At 32.7% G+C, this 15,019-nt stretch overlaps 1 protein-coding gene and 1 pseudogene across 1 annotated transcript; both read right to left on the reverse strand.

The window, feature by feature from the left end:
- Positions 1 to 437: 437 nt before the first annotated feature.
- LOC106616570 (G-protein coupled receptor Mth2) lies at positions 438 to 6,831 on the reverse strand. The gene is made up of 8 exons (XM_036361465.2): positions 6,747 to 6,831; positions 4,164 to 4,691; positions 3,949 to 4,102; positions 2,357 to 2,545; positions 2,035 to 2,286; positions 1,799 to 1,970; positions 1,544 to 1,738; positions 438 to 614 (listed from the first exon to the last, which is right to left on the reverse strand). The coding sequence occupies exons 2-8, from the start codon at positions 4,662 to 4,664 to the stop codon at positions 587 to 589; spliced, it is 1,491 nt and encodes a 496-aa protein (XP_036217358.2). The 5' UTR covers positions 4,665 to 4,691; positions 6,747 to 6,831; the 3' UTR covers positions 438 to 586.
- A 4,156-nt stretch (positions 6,832 to 10,987) lies between these two features.
- Positions 10,988 to 13,905, reverse strand: LOC118679716 (G-protein coupled receptor Mth2-like; annotated as a pseudogene).
- Between the last annotated feature and the right edge of the window lie 1,114 nt (positions 13,906 to 15,019).

Genomic DNA, 15,019 nt, shown 5'->3' on the forward strand with positions numbered 1-15,019 from the left:
TAAACACTAAACTATGTAAGCTTTTTAAGTGGGTAATCCTATCTTTCTAGCGCCGTATAGCGTTAACCGACGGCACATATAGAACTCGAGATACATATTACTAAAGCCATCTATTGGAAAAATATTGAATTTATTTTAACTAGACCTTATATGAAGATTACATTCCAAAGTAATGAACAAATGAAAAACGAATAAAATCTTAAAAATAGCCCGAGACCGTGACCTTCCCCATAGACCTTCGTTTCAGCAAAAAATTGTTCTATTCCCTCATGTTGCTCCTTTGTAAATAATATAATCTTTCGAGCTCGTTTATCATTAGTCTACTCGTGGAGACTTCTTCGTAAAAAATTCTTCGAAGGAAAATGATTTTACTTACCTGAGCAACCAACTCTACCAATAATATTTTAAAATTTCAACTATTTCCAATTCAAATACTGTTTTGAAACATTGCTTTATTACGAATACTTTATTGCCTATGCTGAATAACGTATTTGTTTTATCTAAGAATTTACCACAGAAGACATATTTATTTGATGACATAACTAATTGCAACCGAGTGAGTGATTGAGTTTTTTTCTTAGCCACTTTAATGTTCGTGATCCGATGTTGTTATTCTAGCAAAAAAAAACATGTTAAAATATTGCAATTAATAAAGATAATAAAAAAAAACATAATAAGTTGACTTAAAGTTATTGCATTATTATTGTTATTAATTTCTGATCTGAAAACAAAATGACATGTATTTATCAGGAGAGTGGCCAAAACGATCTATCCTAGTTTGAGAACTATCATATAATAAAACTCTATTTGTCTCGAATTTTCTAGATAAAAGTAAATACTGTTGTAAAACCAGTTCAAATGGTCTTTGAGTTTTCGACAGTAGAACTACAAGAAAGCTCCATGTATATCCATTTGCTGATTAAACGTATATGCTCGTTTTGTGAACCCGACTCTAATCGTCTTTGAGTCTATGATAGGTGTTACTTTGAAAATTTTGTCTAAATTGTTTTAAAATTTTTGAAAATTCATGATCCACTGAAAGAGGAGTTTTAAAGCTAAAATTTCATCTAGCAGTACTTCCAAAAATATTGTAGAACATTTGAAATCTTCAAAATTGTGACCAGGATAATAATAGATAGAGCTAGATATATAAGAGAGAGCAAAAGGTTTGATATAACTGTCTACAGCAGTGACCCGATATTAGATAGATAAATGGAAATTGAATAAAAATTTTATTTTCGGAAGATCAGTTAATTACGTTGGCTATCAGCTAGGTAGCGTATTTGGTCACAGACACCAAAATGCTGAAATTGGTAAGATCTTAAGTATAAGTGGGATCACGAACATTGAAACCGTATACTATTGTTGTTTCAGCGGTGGAAAACATTCCACAAATAATATTATAAAATGCTGCCGGATTGACAGTCCATGGCCGGAAAACAGTTCGGCAAAATAAATCACGGAAAACGAACAAAACTATAAGTTTACCTTTTTTTAATTCGGCAAAATAAATCACGGAAAACGAACAAAACTATAAGTTTACCTTTTTTTAATTAGCAGCAGTGTAGATTTCTTCATAACAAAGAGCGCGAATATAATTAAACCTTGGGATGCGTTGAATAAATCGGCCACTTTAAAAAATAATGTTGAACTATTTTTTTCTCCCACTATATAACCGATCATTTCCAATATCCAACTGATGCCCATTACAACGAACAAACGAAAGAATAGCCAAACACTATGAAAGAACACATATCATAAATTAATTTCTTAATTTATATCGGATCAAACAACTCACCTATGCTCATGTGATTTCGTATGACTTGAGCTGTTCATACTCCTTGAGACCTCTTTAATTTCTTTGCAATCGCAATAGATCTTGCGCGCAGTTAAATAAAATAGCACTGTATTAATGGTGATGAGTAAGAAACAGGGCCCATGAAAATACATCATTGCTGACCAATTATCGGCTGGAAGTCATAAGAAAATAAAAATAAAAATAATCTCTTAATATTTCGTTATGGATTGTCTTACTTTTCAGCCAGCAATGGGATTCACCGATACCTGATTTGTATGAAGTATTTATAGAAGATAACTGTAATGTCATGGTCACAACAGTCATCAACATTGGCAGTCCCCAAGCATAGAGTGAGTAGTTGCGAAAATTTTTACGCTTCGAATATCGTTGCGCAGCAGTGAAGGGATGAGTAAAGCTGGCCCAAATATCGAAACAAATGATATTGAGCCAAAAGAATGCGCCCAGATAGAAGTAATATGCGACCGAGCCTATTGTAAATATAATGTATTTAAATGTGAATGAAAGTAAATTAAAATAAAATTTATAAAAAACACTCACCAATTATTCCACATGGAACGGGATCGTATTCCTTTGTTCTCAAGTTGATCATAATTATCATCGTATTCGCAATTATTATCGAGAACATATAGCAAATTAAGCATTTGTAATATAAACTTTTATATAGCTCCGGTATGGCCCAATAGGTCAGTATGGTTAACAATAAAAAAGGCAAGGAAACTAACATCACTGTTTGGAAGAAAATGAAGCTATTAATTATGAGAAAAACTTTTATCGATGTTTGTAGACTTCGGCGCCCTATTTTTTTTGTCCATTCTATGAACTGGTCACTGAGGTTCGCCATTATTTCGTGTAATAGCAAAACCAATAAATTCATTAAAATTATCTTTGTTTATAAATAATAGCTCTGTATAGGTCAGTTAGTACTCTCATTATACCCCAATAAGCGTTGTTTAGAAAGCGTTGAATAAATAGCTCACCTTCCTAAAATGTTCCACAGAATTCATTTTACTATTGACACCTTGCTTCTTCCAGAAGATACCTGATCGCCTTCTGCGATTAATGGATGAGCCTAAGCCTCAGTATAAATATATGTATATTAGGGTGGAGCGAAAAACAGTCATTTTTTTTTGCTTAGCCTAAGTGTACAATTTGTAGATTATAAAAAAAAAAAATTTTAAATAAACAATTTTTTTAACATCTAAATCTAATAAAATAAAATTTTTATTTCGTAAAAAATTTTTGATAACTGTTCTACAGTCCTCTTTCTGGACAATTCAAAGTTATCAACTTAAAAAAAAATTTTGGGGTCAATATTGGAGTTTTAAACAAAAGTCTTAAACGACAACATGCTTTCCTTAAGCGTTAAAATAAATTTTGAGTCAAAAACCGTTAAATTCGGAAATTTTTATATAAATATGAAAAGTTCAAATCAAAAAAAATTTTTTTGTCCAGGGCCGCCTCTAGATGTAAAAAAAAATTTGTTTTCCAAAAAATGTTTTCCAAAAAAAATTTTTTTTTGATAATCGACAAATTTTACCCTTAGGCTAAGCAAAAAATAATATTTTTTTTTTCGCTCCACCCTAATGTATATTATAACATAGTATATATCAGTTTACAAAATCCAATGCATCAGTTTACTCAAATATCGGTAGAGCCACTGGAGAAGCTTCTGTTTTTTAATTATATTAGTATCAGAGAATAAAAAGCTCCAACTTCACCTGCAACGAAGCTATAATATTCTTCACAGGTGCATTTTGATAGCGAATTTGGATATAAAAAGAGTTTTGTTTTGATTGTGATCGATCAGTCCATTCTGAACAATATGTTTGGAGATTGTGGTAATGCCTCACATAATATTCTATGTCCAATTTCATGAAGATACCTTGCCAAATAAAAAAGTTGTCCATACTCAGGGACTAATTCGCGTATATACAGACAGACGTATCATTTATATATATGTACACTTTACAAGGTCTCCGACGATTCCTGTTGGGTGTTACGAATATCGTGGCAAACTTAATATAGCCTGCTCAGGGTATAAAGAGCGCCAAGGTCTAAAGAAGTTTTTCTGATTTCCTTTCGTTAGAAAATGCTTTTTATATAAATATGTGTGTTTAAAAATAATTTACCTATAATGTTTGTGTCAAACTCCAGTCTCAGTACTAAGATGCCGCAGTTATATGGTTGTAACTGAAATACACCACTATTATTATAAGAAGCAGACATGCAATAACCGCTGCGGTTCAACGCCTTCTTGTCGTATAAGCGCAAAAAAGTGCCATTCTATAAAATTTCACAAATTCAAAGTTTTCGAAATCAAATAACCATATAATTACTTATATACCTCATATAAGCGCCATTCGTCAATATATGGGTCTAGCATGTACCCTTTTTCACATGGTATTCCCACCTGCACTACGAATTCTTTCAGTACATTCTTTAAAACTTCACTACCATCAGACAAGCTAATATTTATATTTAACGTATATTTGTCTTTGTCAGAAAATTCCACACATTCCCATCCTTGGTTCTTTTCCAGTAACCTCTCCCTCGGAGTGCAACAGAGCTTGAAGCAATTTTTAATTTGACACACACAACCACGCAGATGTCTCGCAACTTTTTGAGATTTTCCCTCATTTTCAATGTATTCGTAGGAGCCGGTCATATTCGGGGGTATCAGCACACCTTCGTAAAGGTAAGAACCGTTGCTAAATCTTTTGCTACCGGTTATGTTGACAGTGTCTTCAAAAGGGCAATTCGGAATAATCGATAAAGCATCGTGTGAGTCCATTAAATAAATCACAAAGTATAAAGCAAAAAATAGGTGAACAGTTAAGTTAGTCATCTTTGCAAACTTTCCGGTATGGCAATCCTAGAATTTGATACATATAACAATTAAAACTTTTTGTAACAGTTACTATAAAAAAATTAAAATAAATATATAAAATTAAATGAAATCAACTTCATATATTTATATAGATGGCCACCCTATTCAAAAAAGAGTATAATTAAAAGAAGTAAGGTTCGAGTGTAACCGTACATGCAAGAAGCAAAGGCCGGGAAATTTCTTCAAGCGGTGGGAAAGTTTATATTACAAAATGTAGCGAAAGTATTAAACATTTATTAATCCATGAAATTGTGAATAAATCACAATAAAGTTTAGTATCTTCTTGAATTATATTGCAGACCATAAACTTAGACTCAGTTTTATTGTTATAATTTAGTTCGCGCCAGATAAAATTATATTAAAAACACGTTCAAATGAGATATACATACATATGTATGTGATATTAACTCGACCGAAGCGCCTAAATTTAATATATATTTAGTTGATGTGAAAAACATCAACCAGAGGATCTGAATTCATTGTATTAAGGATATGAAGTTTAGACCAAGGTATAAATTATAATTCGGCGTCAAACCAAATAATTTTTAAGAAAACTTTTTCCTTTAATTTCATTAAAATATTACATTTTGACCAATCTAAACGATTGAAAGTCAGGTAGAAAGAAGGAAGTCATTATATGGGGTATATTGGGGGCATTAAACGTCATATTCGGCATAAAACTCATTAGAAAAACAAAAATCATTATATGCAATAGACGGGAGTTGGGGATAGTATTGATCCGATTTCATCTATTTTTGCCATTATCACAGGCAAAAATGTTCCCAGGCTTTCATTCAGGTACCTCACATACCATCACCAATCATATTTAGTAAAGTCAGCCGAATGTTCGAAAACCTTTATATTGGGTATATGTGGGCTAAGGTAAGTATTGACCCGATTTTGACATACTAGTATCAGAAAAGGATCTTGCCTGAATTTCTATTATATATCATATATTGACCGAAATTTTCGGTAAAAAGTCAGCTATTTCACTGGGGTCCACATATTCGGTACTTAGGGGCTTGAACAGTTTCAGTTCTATTTGCACAATTTATTTGATCATTAGGTAACATACTTTAAAGGCACTATTCATGCCAATTTTTATACCGTTATATTAATTGGTACTTGATTTGTATATCGGAAAGTGAAGGAATCGGATAGAATTTAAAATTGTGTTAGTAGTTTTTAACAAAACCATTATGGGGAGTGGGCGTGGTTATTATTTGACCATATAACGGTTATGTTCAAAATTACTAAAAGTGTGATAACTCACCGAATCAAAGAACCACAAACAGCCAGAATGGCAGGGAAGGCCGTCGAGGTATTTGATCTTCCGTCTAAAAATTGTCGAAATCGCACTATAATTTGTACCAGAAAAAGATAAAAGCAGGTCAACACTTCTTTTAGCCTCCATATACCAAACATAAATATTTTCGAACCTCCGGTTCACTATATACCGCATCTATCGGTCAATATTTAAGAAATCTTCACGAAATTCATAAAAAATATTTTTCTACCAACAGTGTATTCTCTTTCTTTAAATTAATAAAATCATGGCGATAATTTTCTTAGTTTGATATAAAGTTTTGCCAAAACCTGAAGGTGTTCCTACGCCTTTGTTCCTTGCAAGTTGCAAGAGTATGTAATGTACACTCGAACTTTGGCATTCCTTACTTCTTTCTTGTTTGTGTTTAATCCATTAGAAATAATGATGGTTATTATTATTCGACTACTCGTATTCTCTAACATAGGCTTTCATTTTTATATACCACATATATGCATCCATATACATACATATATTAATAATAATGTGTAAGTTAATCATAATTAAATTTATATATACATATACATATATATATGTTTAATTCGCCCAGAAAACACAGACTTTGGCACGTTAGTCACAATAGTATATTAATTCACAAATATCGTTTTTAACAAAATTTCCATTAAAATTCAGTTATTTTTATTTTCCACAACTCCACTATATCTACGACTATTTTTTTAAATTTTTCTATTATTTTAATATTTTCATTTACTAACCGAGAAAATAATTTTATAAATTTATTTCAAATTACACCGCCGTGCTTTTAGTACGCTTGCTGTTATTAATGAGCTCAAATCTAAATATAAACTGGCTTATGTTTTTATGCTAAAGCTATATTTTACCAAATTTTACTCGCAAAACCGCAGAATGTTTTGCAATCGGTTATTCAAATAAATTTAAACATTTTATTTTCTCTCTCTTCTCTCAGTAATTTTTGTTTGCTGATATAAATATAAGTATGCATACTATGGCGATCCAATAAGTACTTAATCGTTAGAAAAATGGCGATTTATATCTCAACATAGTCTCTTATAGCTGGCCGAAGCACTTCCCTTAGCGATACTACAACTTATTTTAATCGTTTGAAAAATACATCTTTTGAAAGTTTGCAAAGTTACCCTCATGGCGGCGATAGCCTTCTCGTTTGACTTAAATTTGTACACGGTGAGTGATCCAATTCACTGTGGCTACCGCCTTTCCAATCGATGAGCTGGTATTTACCTTTTTCGGAGCTGGTTCGTCGGGTAAAGTTCACTGTTTCGACTGTTCCTTCATCTATGGTGTATACCAATTGATTCACATTTTTAGCACAAGAAGTAGTCAACGTATACAGCGAGTAATAGCTCTTGAATTTCACTGCGCACTTTGCCTTCGGAAATTTAGTCACCGAACGATAATGCTATTTTTTATCTATTTGTCTACAATTTACGTGTGTTCCACATTTAGTCGAAACAAACTTGCTATCCTGATTCGGCTGAAAGTTTGAGTGTAACCGTTTACGAGAACGCACTATACGATATCAACAATCTCATGCGTAAGTAGCGCCATCGGGCGGTCAAGCCAAGTACCAATTAGAGTGTCCTCGTCTTGTACATATATATATATATTGTGAAAAAAAATTCTAAAGCCATTTTATGAAGCGGCTATTTTCAAATATATACATATTTGCTTTGGTTTACAAACCCAAGAATGACTCTACTAAGGGATTTTCAATTACTCAACTAAATATTTATATACTATTGTACGATACAACCGATATTTGTATCCAATGTAAACTTTACATATTCATACATCGTATAGGTCCTCTCACATGCGACCGTAAAAGTCTCTTCGATAGCTCACGTTTGCATACAGGGATGTTTTTCAAAGGGTTTCTATGCATAAAACCTTGCCGCTTGGACTAACAAGAGCCGCAGTGAATTGTTATTACTTTTAATTTGTATAAACACATGTTAGTTAAAGGATACCATAATATGTGTAAAAAATTTTTGGATTAATAAATTTACAAGTTTTCTCAGAAAAACTTCTGGAAAATTCTCTTTTTTTCAGCCTTCTAACTATATAACCCCTAAAATCGGACCACTAAAGCATATAGCTGCCATACAAAATAATCGATTAAAATCCAGTTCTTGTATGGGAAAACTTCTGTATTTGACAATATACGAGGACTTCTCTTCACAACGCTTTAATCTCCGAACAAATTGTTGAGAGAGAACAACTATAGCATATAGCTGCCATTCAAACTGATCGAAATCAAGATTGTATACCCTTTTAGGCTATCAAAAATGCACCTATTATGGGTATAATAGCTACAGTGCCGCTGAAGTTACAATTTTTTATGTTGTTTTATTTGGAGCTAATTTAGGAGATTTATTTATTTATTATCATAAAATAATTTTTACCACAACATAAATATCATGCGGAGATTACAAGAGCTTAGGAGTATACAAGTATATTATATAATCTAGAATTAAATTTTTTGAAGTTCGCTCACCGTCTAAGCAGCATTGAGCAAGACCCTCCAACAACAGCCGCAAAATATGATTCATATACGAGTTAAATTATTTATTTCAAACAAACATTTAGTTTTTCCTCAAGCCAAGTCTTTTGTAAATTTCTTAATTTTTTTTTTTTAATTTCGTTCAACTCTTTCTGTATACTATACCATACCGTCATCACCACCAATTTTGAACTTTGCTCTCTTCTTAGAAAAATACATGAAAAAACAACAACAGTGTTAAGCATTTCAATTGAATACAAGAGAAAAGGGAAGGGGTATTACTCATATTAAACGCATTAAAATTAACAAGAATGTAAAATTTTATATAATTGTAAGTGTTGCCACCCAGCAAATAAAGAAAATTATTCAAAACACTAATCAAAAACAAATATTTTTGAAATATTTCTGAAAAAAATTTAATTAAAAAATTCACCAAAAGTTGCCAAATTAAACTAAATTAATTAACGGACTTTAAACCTAAAGTTAGCTGCTATGTGGACTTCAAAACTCATGGAAAAAAATAGTTTTTATGAAGATCTGTATCTTCATTTTAATCGGTCAGCGTGTATGGCAGCGAACTGCTATAGTGGTCCGGTCTGAACAATATATACGGATATTGTATCATTGCTTTAGACAATAATGCATGCCAAATTTCCTGAACATGCCTTGCCCCATACAAGGACCTGATTATGATCAGTCGTTTATTCAAACAAACAGTTTGTATGGCAGTTATATCTTTAGTGGTGCGATAACGGCGATTTCGAGAAATGAGCAGCTGCTTGGAGAAAAGAGCGTGTGCAAATTTTCAGATTTCTATCGCAAAAACTGAGGGTCTAGTGTATAAGCAGATATACGAACTTACAGACTAAATCGTTTCAGCTCGACACTCTGATCATTTACATATGTATGTATACTTTAAAAGGTCTCCGACGTTTCCTTCTGGGTTTTACAAACTTCGTGCCAAACTTAATATACCCAGTTCCGCGCTATAAATAAGATGTAGAATAGATTTAACAACTTACCATATGACTAGCATATGAACAATTCCGTGCTAAGTGAAACACCATAAAAACTAAGCTTACAAAAACCATTTTTTCAAATAAACTCTAAAAACAAAATTTATTTGCATCAAAACTTTATTCCCTAAGTTGTGTTGTTTTTACGTCAAGCTAAAAAAGAAATATTATAATCATTTCATATTCTATGGAAAAGAATATAGAGATAGAAGCCATTAGAACAGCAGTTTCAAAAAGGTGTCAATTATTGCTAAGAAAAAATAAAAATAAATGCTTTTCAATTTCAATTAGATTGGTTTTCGAACTTACACTATATAAAAAATAAAGCAGTAAGGTATTTTTTATTACAGTGGCAATTCTTTGAGCAAAAATAAATTATATTTTCTAAATATTTTTACCTCCAATTAAATTTCTAAACTACTTAGGTAATTAAACTACTTTAAGTAATTTTATTGTTTTTTGAAGGAATTTTCAAAGAACTCGCCGAAAAACTGTGCCATGAGGGTATACAACTTAGGTTATCTTTTTGTAATTTTACTTTGTAACTAGAAAGTTCTGATTTCAAACCACTGTAAAGAAAATGCCGCAAAAATATATTAAATCTATGTAGGTTTAAAAAATACATTATTTTTGCATAAAATTGAAGTTTTTTTTAGCATAGTCAAATTGATCCGATTCAGGTTTTTCGATATCTTTTGTTCAAAAACTTGTTGCTATTGCTATAAATCTTTTCTCTCTTGGTAACACAGTCGATTTTCACAAGTTTTTGATCTCTTTTTGATTTTTCAATCCGGTAATTGGAATTATAAATACATTTTTAATAAATCCGCTTTTCTAGATGAAAGATTTTCTTTCTTACTTTTTAATCTGGTATGTGGGATTACAATTTTTTTTATTATTTTTTCAATCTGGTATGTGGGATTAAACATTTTTTTGGCATTACAAACTTAAAAAAAAATTTTATTGAAATGTTAATGCAAATATTTTTTGCAACCCTGGTCACCAGTAACAATGCCCTCCAGATTCGGTTTTGTTGCGGTTCGCTGATGGAAATCCGGTCCATGTAGTTTTTTTTCGTTAACTCGTGTAGCACCAATAAATCGAACTTCTTATTATATCTCGCCTTATTAAAAGGGCTCCAAAAGTTTTTTGTGCAATATTTAGCTCGCGGACAATCGAAATAGTGCTTAAATGATGGTCGGAGTCGATAATTTCCATAAATTTATCGAAACTTTTGACAACTGGTCTTCCAGAGCATGATGAACTTTTGTCATCAAAATTATCGAAACGGAAGGGACGAGATGAAAACTGAGCATGTTGTTCTTGTTTCGAGCCCCTGGCTTGAGTTTCTTCGAAAAATTTTAAAATGTGGCATATTTTCTCTTTGCTGGTGTCTACCTTTGAAACGTGTAATAATGAGTCAAGCCATCAGAAAAGTTTCTCAGAAGTACTGTAAAATAATCGTTAGAACGGTAATAACAGCTAGAAAACCCCATGCGTATAGTAAAGAAATCGTTTGTGCTGCGTTGTTTTTTGACTTGTACTATTGATGATTCGTAAATTTTGCCGGAACAGATCATGTTAAGTCAGAAAAAGCTGGCCGTGAGGATATAGTAGGCGACAAATCCTATGAAAACTCATTAAAATGAATTAGTATCTTATTAAAGACTGAGCTCCAATATCTCTCTCATCAATATGAGGAGCTCTACTGGCTAATTTATGAACTTAACGCTAATATGACACTCTTCTGAAGTATGTACCTACATACTTATTTCTTGTATATAACACTAATAAGAAATAGCACACTCACCTATAGTAGCGCAAGCGTTATCACCATACTTCGAATTTCGAAGATTTACCACTACAATTAGCATCGTCCCATTAGCCAATGAAAATAGATAACAAGCTAAACATTTGCCATGTAAGCTTTTTAACTTTCCCATAAGCCAGTATATAAGTATTGTTGCATATAGAAATAGTACGGAAATCATCAAAACTGTAAAATATACATGAAATATGTGGAAAACCATCAACAAAGAAACTGGATGTCCTCGAGTGAAAGACGACGATTTTGCAGGTCGGAAATGCTGCTTTAACGCTACAAAAAGTAGTCGTTTTTGCATCGGATTGAGACTTATGATGAAAAATGGATCCCCCAAACCCCAAACGCAAAGAATTATATGTTAAATCTGGCCAACCAGCCAATCGACGGTAAAGCCGAATATCCTTGACACCACGGTAATGATCTGCATTTGGTGGATGCAGAAGTGCGTGCTATATTATGAGCTTTAAAACGAGAAAAAAAACAGCACAACTCATCAAATTGAAGCAAGTCATTGCCATTGTCATGTTGCAAGACGCTTAAAAACTATTTGGAAATAGCGGCTGGGAAGGTTTGTCTCACCCTTATTGCTTAGACTCCTCTTCTGACTACCATTTGTTGTGGTCGATACAGAACGCGCTCACTTGAATACAGTTCTCATTAGAACAGGGTCTCAAAAATTGGTTTGAATCATGTGGTCACCAATCCGGTGCAGTTATTTTGTGATGGAATTCACAAATTGCCGGAATGATTAGAAAACGTTAGAGCTTTAAACGGGCAATACTTTGAATAATACTACTGGATATATTTTTCTTAAATTAAAATATTAATTTTGAAAAAAATGACGCACGAATTTATATATAGACCGAATACTATTACTCAAGGGGATGGTCTCTCTCACTCTCAGATACTTGTCTCTTGTTTTTCACTTATTTCTTTGTCTCTCTCCCACACACTCACCATTTATGTCACTAGTCCCGTATCACGGCGTCACTTACTTATCGTGTTTGCTATTATTGCTGGTGATGTCTCTACAGGATCAGCAAGACATTCCATTGGATTCAGTACATATGTACCGTATACTTCATTTGCAGGCAATAATCTCATCGAGAAATTAGCAGATGATCAGCAAACCGCAACAGTGTACATACGATAACTCATAATATTTATATTCTTGCAACATGTTGCTATAGAGTATAATAGTTTTGTTCACCTTACGGTTGTTTGTATCACCTAAAACTAATCGAGATAGCTTTGGAATTATATGGTATATACATATATAAATGATCAGGATGACGAGACAAGTTAAATTCCGAGTGACTGTCTGTCTGTAACTTTTAGTGGGCGTGGTCCAGGCCTCTAATTAGTTTAATGTATATATTTATTTTATTTTATTTTAGTTTAATGTATATATCTCCTAAACCATTGAAGCTATAATAACCTTTTTTTGGCACCTTCACTCACCCTGTGAAAATGGCTAAATTTGGATTATAACCCCGCCCACTCCCCATATAATCGTTTTTTTAAAAAGTACTAAAAGTTCGATAAATCTATAAATGAATACACCAGAGGCATACAATTTTACACCCGAGATAGTACGCGTGGGCTCAAAAGGAGCCGGTGTCAATGGACGAATGCGCAAATGAACGAAGTCACTAAAAACCACGCCTACGTCTGTTGCTTTCACTTTCCAGTATAGAAATCAAGATCCACCCAATGTATCCGGATAAAACTTTGCGCGTTTGAGGGTTTAATCGAATAAACAATTCCCTTAACACCCATATAGTACCTAATAAAAAGATTTTACCTGACTTTACTTTACAAAACTAATTTATTATTAATATAAGACAATATATAGAGTTTTGAATGTAATTCTTGCGTAATATTTTTAAAGTAAAGTTCTGCAAACCCCTGAAGGTATTTCCCCGCAATCGATCCTGGGAAGTTGCAAGAGTATGAAATATTCGGTTACACCGGAAATTAGCCCTCCCTCACTTGTTTTTTTTTTTTTTTGTGATATTTACTCATGTGACTACCTCAAATAACCCCCATCGATCTAAATCATTTAGATGTGGAGCTAGCATTTCTCCTACTTCGCTGGGTATCCCGTTTTGCACCACAAATTCAGTCAGCACATTCATTAGGCGTTGGGTACTGTTATGCAACGTTATATTCAAATGTGGTGAATATTGAATTTTCTTTTTGAGTCTCGTCTTACATTTTGCTGAAAAGTTTTTGGCTCTGGATAACAACAGAATTTGACACAGCGCTTTAGTTGACATACACACATACACAGCCGCGTAAATGCTTCTGTACGTGCTTACGCTCACCGCCAAACAGTTCAATTAGTAGCCATAGTAGCCAATCAAATGTGGCGGTACTAACAAATCTCCATACGAGTAGTAATCATTAGGGAATTTTTGATAAGCAGTTAAATTAACGGTATCTTCAAAATCTCACTTCGGTATATCCGATAAAACTCCGTGGCATTCCACTAAATGTAGAACGAAACATACGAACAAGTGTCGGGATCGCATTTTCACATTGAAATTTGAGAAAACTTAAGTATGGTTATTGTTATATATTATAGGTATTATCTTTATAGGTAGCTGTAGATTGACTAAAACTAGCAAGTTTAAGTTAAACCTGTAGAGTGCCCGAAAAGTAAAAAAATATGTTTCGAAGCTGTTGTTTATTGGTAAGTTTTCTCATTCATTCAGAGAGAGCTCTAATTAAATAATCTAAGGCTTTATTAGTGGTTGCTCCTAAAAATATGTAACACTTCCGAAAACATAATAACGGAACAAAATTGCAATGAAAGTGCCCACACAAATTTGCTATCCTCTTGACTTATATTGAAGGCCATTAATTTAGAATTTATTTTATTGCTATATTTTAGTTCGCGTCCGCTAAAATTTAATTAAAAACATCTTCAACTAAGATATACATATATAATATATGTGATATCAACTCGATCGAAGAGGCCAAATTTAATATATATTTAGTTGATGTGAAAAACGTCAACCAGAGGATCGGAATTCCTTATATTAGCGATATGAGGTTTAGACCAAGGTGTACACCGATTCCATTCTAATTCAGCGCTAAGCCCCATATATTTTTAGAAAACTAGTCCAGTTAATTTCACTAAAATATCATATATTTTGACCAACATAAACTGTTAAAAGTCAGGTAGAAAGACGAAAATCATTATGAGGGGTATATAGGGGGCAGAGAAAGGGACGAGCTGATTGCATTAATTTGGAATTTGCTCAGGTATACTTGAGAACGTATTTTCAAGCAAGTTTTTAAATATATAACTCACAAACTGAACGTCATATTCGGCATAAAACTGGTTAGTAAAACGAAAATCATTATATATGTAATATATGGCAGTTAGCACAACTATTAACATGCCACCTACCAATAAAATGCTTCCAAGGTTTCATTAAGTTACCTAACATACCATCACCAATCTATATGGTGTAATATCAGTTGGATATTTACAAATTCTGATATTAGTTATATAGGTGCTAGGTCGAGTTTGCACCCAATGTTATCCATTTTAGGAATAGAGATACACTGTTATGAGTCAAACTCTCATATTCATTAAGATAACTCACATGTTGGCCGATATTTGCGGTATAAAGTCAC

Source organism: Bactrocera oleae, chromosome 6 (genome assembly GCF_042242935.1).
Source record: "Bactrocera oleae isolate idBacOlea1 chromosome 6, idBacOlea1, whole genome shotgun sequence".
Taxonomy (NCBI): Eukaryota; Metazoa; Arthropoda; class Insecta; order Diptera; family Tephritidae; genus Bactrocera; species Bactrocera oleae.